Source organism: Thunnus albacares, chromosome 2 (assembly GCF_914725855.1).
Source record: "Thunnus albacares chromosome 2, fThuAlb1.1, whole genome shotgun sequence".
NCBI classification, from domain to species: Eukaryota; Metazoa; Chordata; class Actinopteri; order Scombriformes; family Scombridae; genus Thunnus; species Thunnus albacares.
Window position 1 is genome coordinate 22,428,026 of NC_058107.1, and position 18,317 is coordinate 22,446,342.

The window sequence follows — 18,317 nt, forward strand, 5'->3', positions numbered from 1 at the left end:
ATTCTTACAGGGGTATAACTTTGAATGCTCTAGGAGTGCCTCCACCACATCCTCATCATCATCCTTCTCCTCATCATCAGCCTCAACTCGATCCACTCGGCCAATCATAGTGCCCACAGCTCAAGCCCTGTCCCCAAAGCATGTCCCCACACCAAGCTCTCAGGAGGATTGCAAACCAACCAAAGGACAACAAACGCAGCCGCCTCCCTCTGCTCCAGCTCCTACTCCTCCTACTCCCCCTGCTCCTCTAACACCTTTAGAACTGGACACAATCCACCTCACCAAGGACCAAGACAAAAAAGAGGAGGCCCACATTCCTTCCCCAGAAACACATTCGACCTTGTCCTCCCTCGGCAGGCCTCCTCCCCAAGGGCAGAGGATAGATCAGGAACTAGCACATGTGTTGGAGTGTGTCTCTCTAGAAGGGGAGGGACCTCTAAACGCAGAAGAAGTAAAAGGAGTCAAACAAGAAGGATCTCCAGTCAATGCTACAAGACACATACAGTCTCCTCTGCTTTTGGGAGGTATCGCTAACCGTCGTGTGGGAGGAGGAGGAGGCAGCAGTACCTGGGGTTCAGATTGTGGTTCGGAGGGTCCTGAGGATGAGGGAGGGGAAGGAGCAGTTTTGGAGGTACCAGACACGGCCCTGCTCCTCCCGCTGCATGACCCTGACCTTTACGTGGAGATGGTGAAGGGAACACATTCTGTACCCCAGTATGCTGAAGTGGCTTACCCAGATTACTTTGGCCATGTGGCCCCAACATTTAGAGAACACCTTCTTGAGAGAGTTTATGGTGTACAGAGGTGAGACATTCTTAGCAAAAGCCATTTAAAGTGTGCAAATTGAAAAAGATATACAGATTATAGTAATGTTAGCTGTAAATCAGCAATCATGCATTTAAAGGTTCTATATATAAGAATCATAAATTCTTTCTTATTAGTGATGCACATGATAACATGATTTTTCTGAGTAAAAATGTACCAGTCAGTCCCTCCCCCCTGCTGTACGTGCACACACTGGCTCACACACCAACAATCACACAGAGGCTCCTGCTGTGCTGTGGCCACTGGCCAGTAGTGATGCGGTCAGGGTTTTTTAATACCTGCACCCACCCGACGCATTATGAGAGCCAATCCGCACCACCCAACCTGCAAAAATATGCGTTAATCAACCACTCAGACCTGACCCACAAACCAACAACTGTGTTTACTAAGCACCGGTAGGCTCAGCATGCTGTGGCCCAGGGAGCAACACGCTGCCATTTTGTTGTGAAATGTGTGGTGGTCGACGGAGGCAGCGAGCCATCTCAACTTCCCAAAAAACAAGGTTCTGTAGCTGGCATGGTTAGGCGGCTAGCCACCATCCAACCTGGTGGGTAACAGAGCTGGAGAGCCAATATCTGCAGGGTGTTTCTAGTCGGATAAGTTAACACAGTTTTTGTTGTGGTTGCCAGTTGTTTGTTGACATAAGCGGGAGAGAGGCAAGGCACTCGGGAGCATGCAAAAACTTCACATCCTTTGGATTTTCATGAAAAAAAAGTCCAGAGTCCCTCATATAGAAATCATTCCACAGGCTGATATAGGCAACTGAGAAAGTCAGGGAAGGTGTCATTTTTTAAGTTATGTTACCCGTTCACTCACTGGCAATAAAAAACAATTAATACATGTAAATTGCTTCACAATTCTTATATATAGAACCTTTAAAAGGAAGAGAGTAAAACTGAAAAAGGGAATAAACTACAATGTATTACCATTTTTTCCATGCCAGAAAATATATATATAACCAGATTTAGTGAAAATATTTTGTATTTGGAATAGTTTGAAGCTGTACAAGATTTTTTAGCTGCACTATTTAAAACTTGACTTTCAGGGCTCCAGACAGACCTTTTTAATAAGTAGGTTTTAGAATTGTCAGGCATTATTTGCATAAATTTACAAATTGCTATCATGTGGTCTCATTCTGAAGTGCTGCAAGACAATCAAAAGTCACTATGCAGTCGGTGAGCCTTGGCCACAGAATGTGATCTACGGGGTGGGAGGAAAAACTTCCATTTGTCGACCATCTTTTCCATCCTTTGTGTTAACCATTAGCTTGTCCTGCACTTCTAACCTCACAGGTCTAAGATATTCCAGGATATTGAGAGGCTGATTCACCCTAACGACATCTTGGATAAAGTAGTTTATGATCTGGACATTCCCAGGTGAGTCCTTCTGATCAGATCTACTAATGTAAAGCATTGCATTTATCAGGAAGAAGCCCTCACTGGTGATTCAGCATTTTTGTTAAAGTGCTACCCCAATGACCAAAACTATAGTTTGTCCTTTTTCTGAAATGTTGAAAGCTGTGACATTCACAAAGCAGATTAGCTCAACTCATCATTCATATTATTCAGCATTTACATAAATGGCAATGACTTATTTGTCCCTCCTAAATATTGTATTTTGTGTTGCGTTTCAGTTGTCCTGTAATTGAAGATGATGGCGAATCACTGAAGTTCAACTCTCAGTTCGAGTCTGGCAACCTCAGAAAGGCAGTTCAAGTTAGAAAGTAAGCATTTATTGTCACATCAGTTGCACTGGAATTAATAGATGCTCCAAAATTAGATGTAGAGTTGTAATAAAACAGCTTTAATTGTATCAACAGTTAAGGCTGTAGTGAAGTAGTCTTGCAAGATTTAACCAACCTCTTACCTAAATTAGAAATAAGATAAAAAGTTGTGGTATTGTGGTATTTTTCCAGATATGAGTATGACCTCGTGCTGAACTCGGACATTAACAGTAATCACTACCACCAGTGGTTCTACTTTGAAGTGAGCGGCATGCGTGTGGGAACGTCCTATCGTTTCAACATCATCAACTGTGAGAAGTCCAACAGCCAGTTCAACTACGGTGAGATTACAGAACATCAGATGAAAACCAAAAGAAAGACCCACAGTTTTTCATTCTCTGTCTGAGCTACAGAAAATTTGTATTTTTTGTAACTATTACATTAAATTAAACAAAGTCTCAAACATTCTTAGCATTTGTGTGTGTTTGTGTGTGTTTGTGTGTGTGTGTGTCTATGTGCAGGCATGCAGGTGCTGATGTACTCTGTGCAGGAAGCGATCAGTGGCAGGCCTCGCTGGGTCAGAACAGGAACAGACATCTGTTACTACAAGTAAGTAGACTCACCAGTTCTCAGATTGCACTGCACCTGGGGGATATATTAATGGGAAAAGCATGATTAACAATTTGAATGTGTGTTACAGCTACAGTTGAAGGAGTTTAAATGTAAAAGACATATAAGACAAGTACTCTCTACAAAGTACTTTACAGATTGCTCCACCGAAGTGAAGTGGTTTTGAGATCACATTAATGTACTTAGCACTGTTCGATTTTTTTAAAAGCATTCTTTATGGGAGAAAGGGTGACACATAACAACACCAAAAGTTTAAAAAAAAAAAAAAAGCATGTTCTCATGAAGTGTTCGTCCTTCCTCACAGGAACCATTTTGCCAGGAGCTCCATTGCAGCTGGTGGTCAGAAAGGGAAGTCCTATTATACACTGACCTTCAGTACAAACTTCAGCCATAAGGATGATGTCTGCTACTTTGCCTACCACTACCCATATACATACTCTTCTCTTAAGGTAGTATTACATTATCACGGGTTGTTGTCGTTTAGATCAGTGGTTCTCATAGTGGGGTTCCAGGGGTCCCCAGCAAAACGAGGAATAATTTATTTTTACTATAATTCCATCCATAAGTGACACAGTGACAGAATGTTTAACAATTTTGGTCATGGGATTCATACACTTTCTGTATTGAAAGATCTAAAAGCAAATATCTTTTCAGATGCAGGACTAATTTGTGTTAGTTTAGGGGTCCTTGATGTGGAAAAAATTTGAGAACCACTGCTCTAGACAATATTAGCATTTAGTAATGTACATGTTTCTAGAGACACAAGGACCACTTTCCGATTTTATCCACTCTCTTGACCATGTTGTCTAGTTTTTGTGCTTTTGTTCTGTCCTATAAATTCTCATGATACCCACTATGTAGTAATAATATTTTTATTATGCTCTTAAACAGAATGTTTAACTGTTGTTTTGGTGCTGCAGTACTTCATCCTGTACGTTTGCATGCGTTCCTGCAGTAATAATTACTCTATTCTCCTATTGCTACACCTCCCACACCCCCAGTGTGACCCCAGAGACACCTGCCTCTTGATTAACTCCACTGTTTTGTAATCTATATGAGCTCTGATATCTACTGTGCTCTCAAACTTTTATACACTCATAAAGTCAATAGTTATATTATTCTAATTACATTTTGTCTCCCTTTATCTCGAGTGACTATGCAGAAATTGTTTATAATACAGGCAACAATAGGAAAGGCCAATGTCTGAATTACTCAGTCACAAGTGACCTAGTAAGCAGCCAGTATAACAATGCAACAATAATGTATTGAGAACTCAAGAGGAATGGGGCTCAAATGGAAGTCATTGTCATTGTCCCCTTAGATGCACCTGTCTAAGCTGGAGGCTCTGAGGACCCCTCAGATCTACCTGAGACAGGACGTTTTGTGTGAAACCCTGGGGGGAAACAGCTGCCCCCTTCTCACCATCACCGCCATGCCAGAGTCCAACTCCAATGACCATATCTGTCAGTTTAGTAAGTATACCTTTATGTCTGTCTGCATATATCTTTTTTGCTCATATTGGCACAGAACAATCTCATCTGTGGGGTTCTCATACATCTTGAAAAAATGGAAAAAATATTGATTGAGCTTCTCCAATCATGGTGCCACCATCTGGAATCAGCTGGACATGTCTACAAGGGAACAAACTAATCCTCAGGCTTTTAAATTTAAACTAAAATCTGAACAATAGTACAACTGATTGACAGAATACTATTACTGCTTGATATGTTTTGTTTGTTATATACCGAGGACTCCCTTTAAATCAGTACTGGAACTAAGTGCAAAATGATGAAAATTATACAAAATTGGCTTAAATGTCCCAGAAAACTTTCAGTTGTCCTGAAAAATTGGTGACTGTGCAACAAAATCATCATCACATTGTTATGAAAACTCACGTAGGTGTCAAAATGTGTTTTTAAAAACAGCTGGCAGCTTTCAGCCGGGTGTGTTGTCATCTTAGACAAACAGACTTCCTGACAAATCTAATCTGTTGTTTTGATCTTGGAAGTTCATTCTTGACCTTTGATAACTCTAAATGTAACAAAATAATTTTAAGATTAAAGGTTAATATAGTCTTTTCAGAGCTTTCAACTGCATCCACAGTCTTCTTCGCTTATATTCACAAGAACATTAAGGAGAATAGTACAACATGAAAACAACCCTGGGGGATCAGGACATGCCAGTTCTTCCCAAATAGGTTTACAGTTCTCTGTAGTTCACTGATGCTGCTTCTCAACTGTGAAAAACTTTAAATTGAAGAATCTTTTTTTTTTTTTCTTGTATTTGCGTTGGCACTGTACTCTCCCTCTTTAGGGAATCGTCCATTGATCTTCCTGTCGGCCAGAGTGCACCCAGGGGAGACCAACGCCAGCTGGGTAATGAAGGGCACACTGGAGTTTCTGATGGGCACCAGTCCACTGGCAGCCAGCCTTAGAGAGGCCTACATCTTCAAGATAGTCCCCATGCTCAACCCTGATGGAGTTATAAATGGAAGGTGAGTAAAAAGAGTCGAGGGATGGGCAGAAATGAAAACACACACATTCACAGCTTTCGACTACACATCAGCTAAACGTGGGCCTGCACGATGGTCACAGCTTTACATGTATTAAAACACACTCTTGATTCTCTAGCTCTGTTCTCCTCTTCTCTGTATCCTTCCCCTCCTCCGCCTCCTCCTTTCTGCTGTAGTCATCGTTGTTCTCTGAGTGGAGAGGATTTGAATCGCCAGTGGCAGAACCCCAATCCTGAGCTCCACCCCACCATCTTCCACACTAAGAGCCTGCTGCAGTACCTTGCACACATACAAAGGGCACCACTGGTATGACCTCTAATTAACTGGACATCAATAACTTACGCTTCATCATTTAGAAAATCTATAGAATCTTTTCCTAACTTCTTGTTAATGCTGGCTCCATTTTTGCCTTTTCAGCTGCACATTATATTTGACTGCATGTTCACCACAGTCCACTAAATTTCACGTCAATAAATCACTACATTAGATTTAACACATTAACGCAGTTACAATAAACAACGGCCTCTGCTGGCCTCTGTACTACACTGTGTCAGCAAGTTAATATAATGGGATATTCCTTTTGTGGAAGATTTGTTTACTGTGCAAAAGGGTGACAGCTTAAAGGCACAAAGCAGAGTGAGGCAGCAAGTCTTCCTCTGCAAACAGACCTAAAGTTCACACAGAAAATGTCTTTTGAGGAATACTCCCACTGACACGAGTCTATCAGACAGTCATCACGACACTGTGTCATTTATTACAGCAATTAAATATTCAATTCCACAATTTTAGTTTTAATTGATGATGGCATGAACAAACTGATTGGAGCCACTTTAACTGTTCCTGATAAGTGTCTCCTGATTGTGTTTTATGTATTTATTATTTTAGCATATTATTTTTATTGATTATATTTACTGCTTCAGTAAACCAGTTTGGAAAAGGAGAGAGGGCAAATTTTCAGAATACATCATAAACGCTTTCCTTTCTCCCTCTACTTACTTTCTATGTACGTAATTGTGTGTTTGTGTGTGTGTGTCTCTGTGTTTTGTGTGTGAATACACAGGTGTTTTGCGACTACCACGGTCATTCCAGAAAGAAGAATGTGTTCATGTACGGCTGCAGCGTGAAGGAGACAGTCTGGCAGTCTAGTATCAGTGCTACATCCAGTGACCTACAGGAGGACCTTGGATACAGGGTGAGCACACACACACACAAACTGTGCCTGTAACACACACATAAGTAAATGAACAGACTCTCCTCCTTATTACTCTCTGTCTTCTCCTATGTTTTAAATTACTATCCTCACATCAGTGAATATTAATTGCATTGAATTCAATGAGATCACCTTTATTAAATTATACTCAGGCGGAAAGCCTCAGTCAAGAGATTGCAGGTTATATCAGTACGCGTGTATCCAGTATACGCATTGAAATTCAATTCCTGTTCCTCGCCTAATAACAGATTATTTGAAAAACATGCTCATATATGTTTGACTTTAATTTCAATAATTCACCTTGAATTTTACTTAACAGTGGTAGAAAAACCTTTTTATCTCCATTCATCAGTCGAGCTTGTCAGGTGAAGATCAGTGTGTTGTTTCTCTCTGCATTTGGGAATGGAAAAAAAAAAAAGTTTTCTCTGAGAGGAATGCTAATAAAGAGGCCAGTGAAATACAGAGTATCCTAGTGGACACGTAGCTTCGGGCTACAAGCCCTCAGCAAACAGTTTGGATTACAGCAGTCAATACCGCAGCTTTACCAAGCAACTGCTCTATACATAAGTGAGTCTTTGTTGGACACAATTATTTGTCCCTACTACAAAATGTTCTTTGTCGTCCACCCCCCACTCCCGATGCACTGCACGCACACCCTCAGACATCCTAAACATTTTCCTTGTTTTTCAGGCGCTTCCTAAGATCCTCTCCCAGATTGCCCCAGCCTTCAGCATGGCCAGCTGCAGTTTTGTTGTGGAGCGCTCCAAAGAGTCTACCGCCCGCGTGGTTGTTTGGAGAGAGATCGGAGTACAACGCAGCTATACAATGGAGAGCACACTCTGTGGCTGTGACCAGGGCAAATATAAGGTGTGTGTTTTTACAGGGTGTGGACAAACAAAAAAACATGCCCTGCAATCAAATGCTACCTTTTGTGGAGCTTCTAATGTTAGTTCTTTTGTTGAGATTGAGTCAAGACAGTGTTTATCGTTCACATCTGATAAGCCATAATTTGTGTTATAGGTAATTGGGTCGTAGAAAAGGGCCAAAATTCGAACAGAAGAAATTTATTTTCTGTCAGAATCTCAACAAACAAGTCACATTATGCACTACGCTTCACAAATGATGCATTCACTTATTGCTTGATGTGTCTGATTTCATTATATTATGTTTTTATTGTGTCCACCCCCCCTGTAAGTGAGAGGGAGGTGCCCCCATAGATCTCCAAATGTCCACCAGGTGGCACAGCAGTCCTTTCATCTCTCTCCTTTTGCTTTGCCTCTGTCTTTCCCATCCTCTCTATTGACCCCATTACCTCCCTTTCTTCTTCTTTCTCTGTCATTTCAACCCATCTGATTTCCTTTCTCCTAAATTCTGCCAATATCAACATCTAACAAATCCAGAGCCAGTCTTGTGATGCCATTTTGGCACTGAACAGCTCCCCCACTGATTTGTGGAAAAGTATTTGTCCATATGTGCAGGAACTAATGTCTACTGAATTGTGGCTGCATATCACGGCGGCCAGGCCAAGCTTAGATGTTCCTAGCTCTGCTCAGGGGAAAAAGGAACATGAAAGTTTTTTTTTGATTGGGTCGGGGTCAGGGTCGGCTGTGTATGAGAGTCTTTGCACAATTGTTCATTTACTTTCATGATTGAACAGTGCTGTGGAGACATTGTCAGGGTTGCATATGAGATTGCATATGTATTTGAATATGTGCTTCCTGCAAATGAAATACATTATCCTCTTCCTACATGAAATGTTTCGTCAGTAAGTGCTTTCCAGCATTGAGAATTGGGGCGTTTGAAGATGGACAGCAGCTCCATCCCCAGGCTCCAGAGCAGCTATAAAAAAAACCACAGCAGCCATTTTAAAGTTTATGTTGGCCTTTTGAATTTTTTTTTTTTTTTTTTTAAATATATCTGTATATTGGAAGAGCTCTCATACATGTATTTGTGATACAAGTTGAGCTGTCATGAACATTTTTATGTGTGACAGTTTCTTCTGCTAAACCCTTTTTATTTCTCTTTCATGCCCTTGCCCATGCTCTCTCCAGGGTCTTCAGATTGGCACCAGAGAGCTAGAAGAGATGGGAGCCCAGTTCTGTGTGGCCCTGCTGAGGCTGAAGAGGCTGACGGGGCTCCGCAACCACCAACACCTGCTGGATCTGGAGAGCGATATCATTGGGACACATACTAAAGTGGCCAGGTTAGAAACACACATATTTAGAAGAGATTGGAGAGTGTTGCTTTAGAGTGATCTCTACAGAAACACGGCTCATAAACAAACCTCAGTGCACAGTTAAGGAATATAGTCTGTGATCTCATAGAAACAAGAAGCCAGGCTAACACTACAGCTGTCAAATATCTGTTTTTTCAACTTTCAACAAATTTCTATTCTATTCAGGAAATTAGTAAAATTGTTACAGACTTTGTTTTTCTTTTTTTTTATCTGCACAAAACAACCTCATTACTGCCAGATACGATGCCCCTTTGGAACTAATACTTAACGGTGTGACTGTCACTCTGGCCCTCCTGTGAAGCACTACTCAAGAAACAAATAAAGGCCGGCGTTTATGCAGGGCTGCCGTGAGCATCATTGAAATTCTATCAATGATCATGTGTGATGAATATAATGAAAGCTCTGGAGTGAGGGAAGAATGGGTATGAATAATTGTCAGCAGTGTCATTATTTCTCTAAGATGGAGCGTAAAATAGCCAGAAGATTTCTGTTTTTGTTGAAACTGCTTACACCTGCACGGTGGGGCTTTTCAGCGCCACAGTGTGCAGTCGATGGTACAGGACGGTACCGTGTGGCTTGACTGCACATGAAACCTACAGACTAGTGCCATTCTGCACAGTCGCTTGTAGCTTTAATATATCAGAGAAAGAAGAGAAGAAATGGCAGACATGAATCTGTTAAGCTGTGAAAAACCCAAATCTCACTGGACTCCTTAGCTCCTAGCTAAACCAGTACTATAGTTTTATCAGTGTTTATAGTCCCCGTTTTGTTTCCTGTCCCATCTTTTGCTTTGTCCAAGACTATCAGCTGTGATTCATTACTGCTTTCACTTTGATTATTGTCTTGGAGTTCACAACTTAATGCTCTGCTCTCTCGCTCTGTTTTCTCTGTATTGGCATTCACATAAACAACTCCTACTCTAACCAAAATTAACTTTATATTTATTTCCTCATTGTTGGGGTCCAACAGACCCCTGCACTGTATATATAAAAATAATAATAACTGCAAAATCAGCCAATGTTTTCCTTTCTAAATTAGTGCTGATGTGTTAATCTTTTAGCTTCTCCGATACGAGGATTTGCTGCTTTTCTTTGGTTTGTATGACTGTAGATTGAATATTTTGGTGTTTCAGACTGTGGTTTAGATAAGATAAGACATTTGAAGACGTCCTCTTGGGCGTTGGGAAATTGTGATCGACATTTTTCCCTATTTTCTGACACTTACAGACGAAACAATTAAACTATTAGATCAGACTATTACATTTTTTTATAAGGTTTTTTTTTTTTTTTTTTATAAGTTCCTCATTTTTAAGCCCTTCTTCAAATATGTTTTTCATTTTCTTCTGACCTTATAAGAATCCAATAACTGGAAAAGTAGTGAAGTCATCACCCGCCTCTTTTCCAGTGAAAGCAGGCCTCTGATCACCAGGACCTTGAACATACATAACAGTTAAAGGATGATGATAAGGAGGTTTTCAACTCAAAAGTCCTGAACCAAATTAGAATAAAGACTTACTCAAAAAATGGTTGTGGCACTGAAGTCAATTTTGAGACTTTATTCTTCATAATTTAAGAAATGACTTCAAACCATGAGCCAGCTCTATTCTCTTCTACATCCTAACAAATGGCCACATGGCTTTAATCACCTCTATTAAAATTCCCTGTTCAGATATATGAGGTCCACACAGATTACACTGTACTTCACTTCAACACCGCAAATAAATGATTAAACTTGGCCAAACCCAAGCTGTGACCACCAAAGTTGTTTCTTTCTTTTTTTTTTTTTTTTTTAACATCAGCGTTCTTTCCTCCGAAGATTTGTTAAAGCAGCTGATTAGGAAGAATGGCTTTATACTCAAAACCACTTAATGCTCACCTCTGTCTGTGTCTTACTCTCCCTGTCTCTACTGGTCTCTCTCCTACTATAACCTGCTCTACTCTCATATTGATATATTCATTCATCATTCATGTCTTTGATCATTAAGGGACTCCAAAAGTGTTCTGGTGCTTGTGTTTGCGAGAGCATCCTTTGAGATTGCTCTCATCCAGGGTTTATGGTTTTATGCGTGGGGCTTGGTATGGTACCACTTACCATTTAATAGGTCATCACAACAATGATATTGTGGCCATTGGGAGGCGTCTGCAAATAAGTGAGTGTCTCGGAGTGTGTAAAAGGGTGGATACGGACATGGGTGCATTTGTGTGTGTGTGTGTGTGTGTGTGTGTGTGTGTGTGTGTGTGTGTGTGTGTGTGTAGGAAAGACAGAGAGGGATGGTGTTTATGTAAGGGTTGGAGAAGTGGAGGTTTATCTATATGTGAATGTCAGTGTTTTGATGTACATACTGTGTGTGGATTGGTACAGATGACTGCAGTAGTTGGGAACAGAAAATGTAACCCAAAGAAAGGGGAGATGGGATATTTCTGTAATGGCTTGTAATCGTTTACTCACAACTCTCATTATCTGTTTGGACAACAGTCTGTCCATCCAGATCATTACACACACACACACACACACAGAAACATTATCACACACATACACATTTACTGTACATATACTGATGCACAATCTCTCTCTCTCTCTCTCTCTCTCTTTCTTGCACTCACACACTGGAGAGCTTGGTGGGAGATCATTGTCTGAGCCCCCCTGATCGACTGTCTCCCTGGGATCACATTTCAGACCATTAACACCATTAAAAACCCACTAAAGCCACTAAAACCTCAAAGAACCAGCAACCATTTAACCATTAAGACCCACAGGAAAAAAAACAGCCTCACCAGTCAGAGCACACAATCACTATTTGATTGCAGCTGCTATTTGATTATGATTTTAAAATATTATATTTTTAATCTAGAAAATGTTTTTTGCATTTTGCTATTATAACATTCAAATTACACAAAACTTGGCAGATTGTAGGCTAATACTACAAACTTGTCATTTAAATCTAAACACCAGATCAAAAAAGTAACCAAATATAGAATCCAAATAAATAAAATTAAAAAAAATAATAATAATCATAATCATAATCACAATCATAATAATAATAATCCTACTACGACTGCAACTAACAATTATTTTCAATATGAATTAATCTGCCAATTATTTCTTCGATTAATTTTTTGGTCTATAAAATGGTGAAACATGATTGTTACAAATTCAAAGGTGACATCTTCAGATGTCCCTGTTTTTGTCTGACCACCTGTCCAAAAAACTCAAAGATATTCAGTTTACCATCATGTATGACAAAGAAAAGCATGAAATCATCACATTTGAGAAACTGGCTTTTGGCATTTTTGCTTAAAAAAATGACAAACGATTGTTCGATTGCCAAAATAGTTGCAGATTAATTTTCTGCCGATCGCCTATTATCAACTAATCATTGCAGCTCTAAATCCTACATTTTGTATGAATTCCTCATGCACCTGAATATTGTTTTAGGACAATTTGGAAAAATTGTGAACCTGTCCTTTAATGGAGATGCACAGTCTTTGCTGTGACAGCCTTATTCACATCATTGACTTACAGAGAAATGTCCATCATCCATGGCTCCCATGTTAATGATACTCTATTTTGTTATCCAGCAGCTGCTGCACCACCTATGTGATGGAGGAGGATGAGCCGTCCTTTCTGGAGGCGATAGACTACAGCGCGGAGAGCAACGATGAGGACGCCGAACCTGAGAACGAGCACAGCAGCGAAGTCCATGAGAATCCTGATCACCTCGAGCAGCTGTCTGACTCTGAGACAAATCACAGGGACTAACAGCGGAGGTCTTTATCTCGTACATATCAGGCAGTTTGAGCATATAATCAGCCAATGCTTGAATTGCTACCTGATCCTAAATTTAAAAAAAAAATCAGTGAAATAGTAAACATTTAGAGCCTACACTTCTCACTCAGACTGGTGAGTAAATAGCTTAGAGATACACCTGAATCTATCAAATACACACTAAATGATGGTATGTAGCTTAAATGGCACCATTCGGGTGCTTTTTTTTCCCAGATAAATTGATTTTGTTGGCCCACTGGAGCCATCTGTGCTGCCCCTGAAGGTGCATACTCCACCTGCCTCCTTTCACTTCAGAAATAAGCCTTCAGTAAGAAACAGATTGGAATTCAATGAATGTTTTCACCTAAAAATCACTGTCACACAATAACCTTCATGAACTATGAACTGTAACCCTTGACCTCAGACACCATATAGCCTCTGAGATTCACATAGCTAGCCAGAGCAGCAAACAGCAGGCACCGCCGATCCTTAACTTGAACCCTCGCCCACTTGCTCATCTTTCACAGCTATCTGACTAGGCTGTGGTAGTGTGTTAGAGCTAGTGGCCTGTGTAGGTACTGTTTTCCCTAATAAATTTTGGGGCCTGAGGGAAACTGGATCTCCCAAAATGACCAACTTAAAGATCTAACCAACCTGCCTTCATATTTCCTTTCTTCCCTTTCTCTAGTCTTGTGCTGCACTTTAACTTTTTACTCCTTTTGTTGTCATTTTGGGCCTTCCCTGCCTCCTTCCTTCTTTCTGACAAGCCAAGATAGTGGTGTCTACATGGGATGCCAGGATGACCAGATATGTCCTTATCTTATATCAGCTGTGGTTTAACATCGGTCACCCAAAGCATCCTATGTAGTGCAACCTCAGATTTAACTACATTTGAGTTATAACCTCTCTTCCTCTACTCTGTAACCCCTCTGTCTTCGGCCGTAGTGCACATGGCCAGTCTGTCCAAGTGCTGTTTGCCTTGCTTTATCCAAAACTATTTATATCACATAAATATAGAATGTTCACGTCTTTATAAAGACAAACCGCGTACACTACATGACATGCAGTTATAAACACACCACAAACTAACACAGTCCGGTTTGAGTTTCTTGGGTCACGTGCGGCAGTAAAACATAAAGATGGAATGTAAAATATCCACACGCACTGTCGGTGTTTTCATTGTTTTTAATGATAGACAGTATTATAATGTTAGCAAGTATAGCAGTGATGAACAAAAAAAAAGCATGAGCTGCAGAGAGCAGAAAACTCTTTTTGCACTTTGGATATACACTATACACACAAAACAAAGAGAAACATCACTATATGTCACAGTTTGCAAACCTCAACTTAAATCACCTCATTAGTTTTAAAGTTCTCAGAGCCCAGCCCAAAGCTGATGGTGATGTTGCTGTGATGTTTTAAAAAATTATACTGGAATTTTTTTTTTTCTTTTTCTTTTTTCCTTTTTATTCTCCAGTCTGTGTGTACGTTTTGTGGATTTGCTTAGAAGAGACCCATGCATTAAAAAAAAAACAGATGGTGCTTTGTATTGAGAGTAACTATTTTCTTTCTCTGGTTATAGAGATGGTACATTTCTGTTGCATTTGTGCAGCTAGCGCATGGCTTTTTTATTTTGTAATTTATTAAGTATTGTTTCTGGGATGCAACCAGTTTGTATATGAGGCAAGTGTGTGTATGGGTGTGTGTGTGTGTGTGTGTGCGTGCGTGCGTGCGTGCACAAGTTTAAGTTATTCCATTATTCAGCTCAGCTAATGCTCTTACAGTGTGCTCCTTCTTTCAAATTTGATTATCCCCTCTCACTCTCTTTCACTCTCCCCAATCATTTCTCTCTCTTTCTCCTTCTCTCTAAAACCTCTTTCATTCACACTTTTTCTATCTTTCTCTTGGTTCTGCTTCCTTTTAAATGTCACTCATGAACATCTTAAAAACCCAGGGAGGTCACTGTACTGGGCACATGTGTGTAATGTCTGTGAAATAATGTCCATACCATATGAGAAGTGTGTGTGTGTGTGGTTGTGGTTGTATCTATGTTAGTCCGTAGCAGTTAATGTCAACACAATGCTGGGCTACTTATGTTTTATTTTTGTTTGGGGGCAAACAAGCAGAGATAGAAACCCATTTTAAGTTGATTGTAACGCTGAGAATTGAAGCTAAGAGTGAAGATAAAGGAAATAAAATGTGAATGTGGTAAACTGTCTGCTGTAGTTGTTTTTGTTTGTTTGTTTGTTTTTTTTACCTGCACTGTAGAGTACAGGAGATTATGTGCTTTGTCACACTTAGACTGCAATAAGTCTTGACCGCTTGTACATTAAATGCAGCCCATGTTTGTCCTCATGAAGACCTTTCCTCTCAACCTTCTCTAGTAACTGTAAGCAGTCTTATTTCTTTTCACCTTCAATTTCCCTTCTAGATGCTAGATGTTAGATAATTGGGTTGAGGTTAAACCCTGATTGCTCATATTGTAAGGCTGTAGTTGCCGTGTAATCTTGTGAGAAAAATATAACTGGGAAGAGTGTAAGTGAGATGAAGGGAGTAAGAAACATGTCTGTCATTATTTCTTGCTTTTTAAGTTTTTGTTTCTAGATCAACATTGAACACACTTCTTGAACAAATTCCTCTTCATTTTATATGCTGCTCTTGGGGTTTATTTTCAAGAATCATCATATTACTTTTCATTGTTTTGCTGATGATGTACAAATTTATCTGCCTATAAAAACAAAAAGATTCAATGGAGCCTTTGCTGAACTGCTTAAAAGATATCAAAACTTGGATGGATTTAAACTTAATGACAATAAGATTGAGATCATTATGTTTGGATGACCTGACTTATTGGATGAGTCTGATGGTTATCTTGGCTCTTTAGCCAATCTTTTGTGAAGAATCTTGGTGTGATTTTGCTCCTTCAAATTTGATAAATGGATTAGTTCAGTTCAAAACTAGAGTTTCAGTTAAGACTTTTAGCCAAGATAAAGCCCTGTCTCTCTCCAAAAGATTTTGAGAGCGTTTCATGCTTTTATAACTTCTCGGTTAGACTATTGTAATTCTTTGTATGTCGTCTGCAGTTCGTACAAAATGCAGCTGCTCGTCTTCTAACTGGAAGATGAAAACATGATCACAACACCGGTATTGGCCTCTCTCCACTGGCTTCCTGTCCGTTTCAGGATTGATTTTAAGATTTTATTGCTTGTTTTTAAGGTTTTAAATGGGCTGGCGCCACCTTATCTAGCAAAACTCTTGCATCATCATACTTAAGTTAAGCGCTGAGGTTGTCCAGTCAGATGCTCTTTGATGTTCTGAGATCCAGGCACAAAAATAGAGGCGACCAGGTCTTTGTGGTGGCTGCCTCTAATCTGTAGAACAGCTTACCTATTCATATAAGAACTGTTCAGACCCTAGAAACTTTTAAGCTGCTGCTGAAGACCCACCTCTCCTCTTCTATTGTGCCGCAATTCTTTTATTATTATAATGTTTATTGTTTTGTTTTATTCTTATTCTTCTCTAAAACCTTTATCAGCTGGTGCTTAAACTTTAGTGTTAAAAGATGTGAACAAAGCCTATAGTCATTTTAGAGTACACTTATTCAGGTAATCCTCTCCTGGCAGCCTTGAAGGACTCCACCTATTTGCCTGCCTATCAGTTCTCAGATCTGTGGTGGGCAACAACAAATGATATTCCTGCTGCAGCCAGTTTTACAGCCCATCCCTGACTGTTACTATGACACGGCTTGTTTATGACCGACTCACCGCAGATTAGATTTGTCAGGCTGCGAGATGTTATCTTGCTGTTATCTATCTATCTAGATGTTATCATGTATGTGGAAATGCATGAAGTAACACCAGAGGTTCCTCTTATATAGATGTGGAAAACTACTGCACTGTGTTTTAAGAAGTGTTTTAAATATATACAACAGTTTGAGAAGCTTAAAAATCTGAGGAAGTCTGTCCTCAATCAACCTCTTGAAGCGCAGCAGCTCTCAATCTAATAAGTCTTGCGGGCTAAAAAAAATGATTGCATTTTTGTCACAGAAGACATCAGTAGTGGTAAATCTATCTTCTTTGAGTTTCTATCAACACTATGACACGAACCTTACAACAGCCAGGTTAATTTGGCCTGGAAATACTACTGTGCAACATCTCCGTTATCAGCACCACTACCTGGTTAAGTGTAAAAAAAAAAACCCCAAAAACCACTGAGTTTGATTTGATTTATTTCTGGGCTAATAGAGCATAAGTAGACACTCAATCACCTCATGTCAGTGGCACAGTTGTATAAGCATTTGTTTAGCAATGTACCTCTGTTGCTTGAGTGCCCCATGTAACCTAATCTTTTGCAACTGAGGAAATGAACAAGGCGAGAAGGGGGCAACAAAAAGCCAGCGCAAATGTCTTTGAAAGAAATATTGTATGATGCTGAATGGATATAAATGGACAGAAGGATGCAGAGGAGGAGGAGGAGGAGGAGAGTAAGACATGGCAGGGAATAAAAAGAGCGGAAGAAAAGCAGAGGAGAAGAATTTGCAGATGTGGAGGAGAATGTTAATCTGAGGAAGGCAGCGCTGAGAAAAGCTCTTTTCCTCTCTAAGCCCCACGCCCTCACTTCCTGTCCCCGCTGTCAATCAGCTGAAGTGCATCAGACAAAAGACAACCCCCCCACCCCACCCCCCACAACCCTCAACACACACACACACACACACACACCTCCAACCACCACCACAAACACCAGCACCAACCAACCAATTAACTGCTCTGGTCAGAAAGTGTGTGTGTGTGTGTGTGTTTGTGTGTGTGTTGCAGGGTGAAGGGTTTTGAACTGCTTCTGTAGGTTTCTCATGTTCATCAGAGACCCCTAATTAGAATCTCTCTCCGTCTCTCTCTGTGTGTCTCTCTGTGTCTCACGCATTCACGCAGGCACCGTGCCCAGCTTCCATCCTCACACTGACTCTTATTTCTGTAGTCTAAGTGTGGCTGTGTGGGCCTCTAATAGCGTAGCCAATTAGTGCCAGAGTCCGACTTGGCTGCTTGTCTAACTCACTGGTGGTCCCACTGAGGGACAGAATGGCTCCTCTGAAAAGGTACAAGTCCACAAAGAACGGCCTGACAAAGACGTGTGTGTATAGGCTGCATGTCACAGCAGCACACAAGGCTGGAGTAACCCTGTGTGTGTGTGTATGTGTATGTGTGTGTGTGCTTGATCTCATTGTCATTCATCATCAAAAGTCCTCGATAAAGGGTTAAGCAATATAAGCTGTTACACATTTTGATTTTGGGAGAAGTGGTTCTGAAGATGGTTGAATGGTTAAAAACGGTGCCACTAACACTGAAGGTACCAAATTCAAACCCACACATGGTATTTCACCCCAACAACCACCACAGTATTTATTTTCATCTAATCCTAC

General features: G+C 40.4%; 1 protein-coding gene across 4 annotated transcripts in view; it reads left to right on the forward strand.

Annotated features, from left to right (window-relative positions):
* The window catches only part of agtpbp1 (ATP/GTP binding carboxypeptidase 1), a 29,584-nt gene extending 14,467 nt beyond the window's left edge, over positions 1–15,117 (forward strand). For 3 of the 4 annotated variants that reach the window (XM_044373416.1, XM_044373424.1, XM_044373439.1), the window contains 13 exons: positions 11–804; positions 2,118–2,201; positions 2,459–2,548; positions 2,741–2,889; positions 3,070–3,157; positions 3,483–3,627; positions 4,500–4,650; positions 5,492–5,672; positions 5,867–5,996; positions 6,751–6,882; positions 7,591–7,767; positions 8,952–9,103; positions 12,715–15,117. In XM_044373416.1, coding sequence (XP_044229351.1) covers positions 11–804; positions 2,118–2,201; positions 2,459–2,548; positions 2,741–2,889; positions 3,070–3,157; positions 3,483–3,627; positions 4,500–4,650; positions 5,492–5,672; positions 5,867–5,996; positions 6,751–6,882; positions 7,591–7,767; positions 8,952–9,103; positions 12,715–12,895 — 2,454 coding nt within the window. In that variant the 3' untranslated portion in view covers positions 12,896–15,117. The remainder of the gene's footprint in view (positions 1–10; positions 805–2,117; positions 2,202–2,458; positions 2,549–2,740; positions 2,890–3,069; positions 3,158–3,482; positions 3,628–4,499; positions 4,651–5,491; positions 5,673–5,866; positions 5,997–6,750; positions 6,883–7,590; positions 7,768–8,951; positions 9,104–12,714) is intronic. The other variant, XM_044373432.1, reaches the window with a different exon arrangement.
* Positions 15,118–18,317: the final 3,200 nt, after the last annotated feature.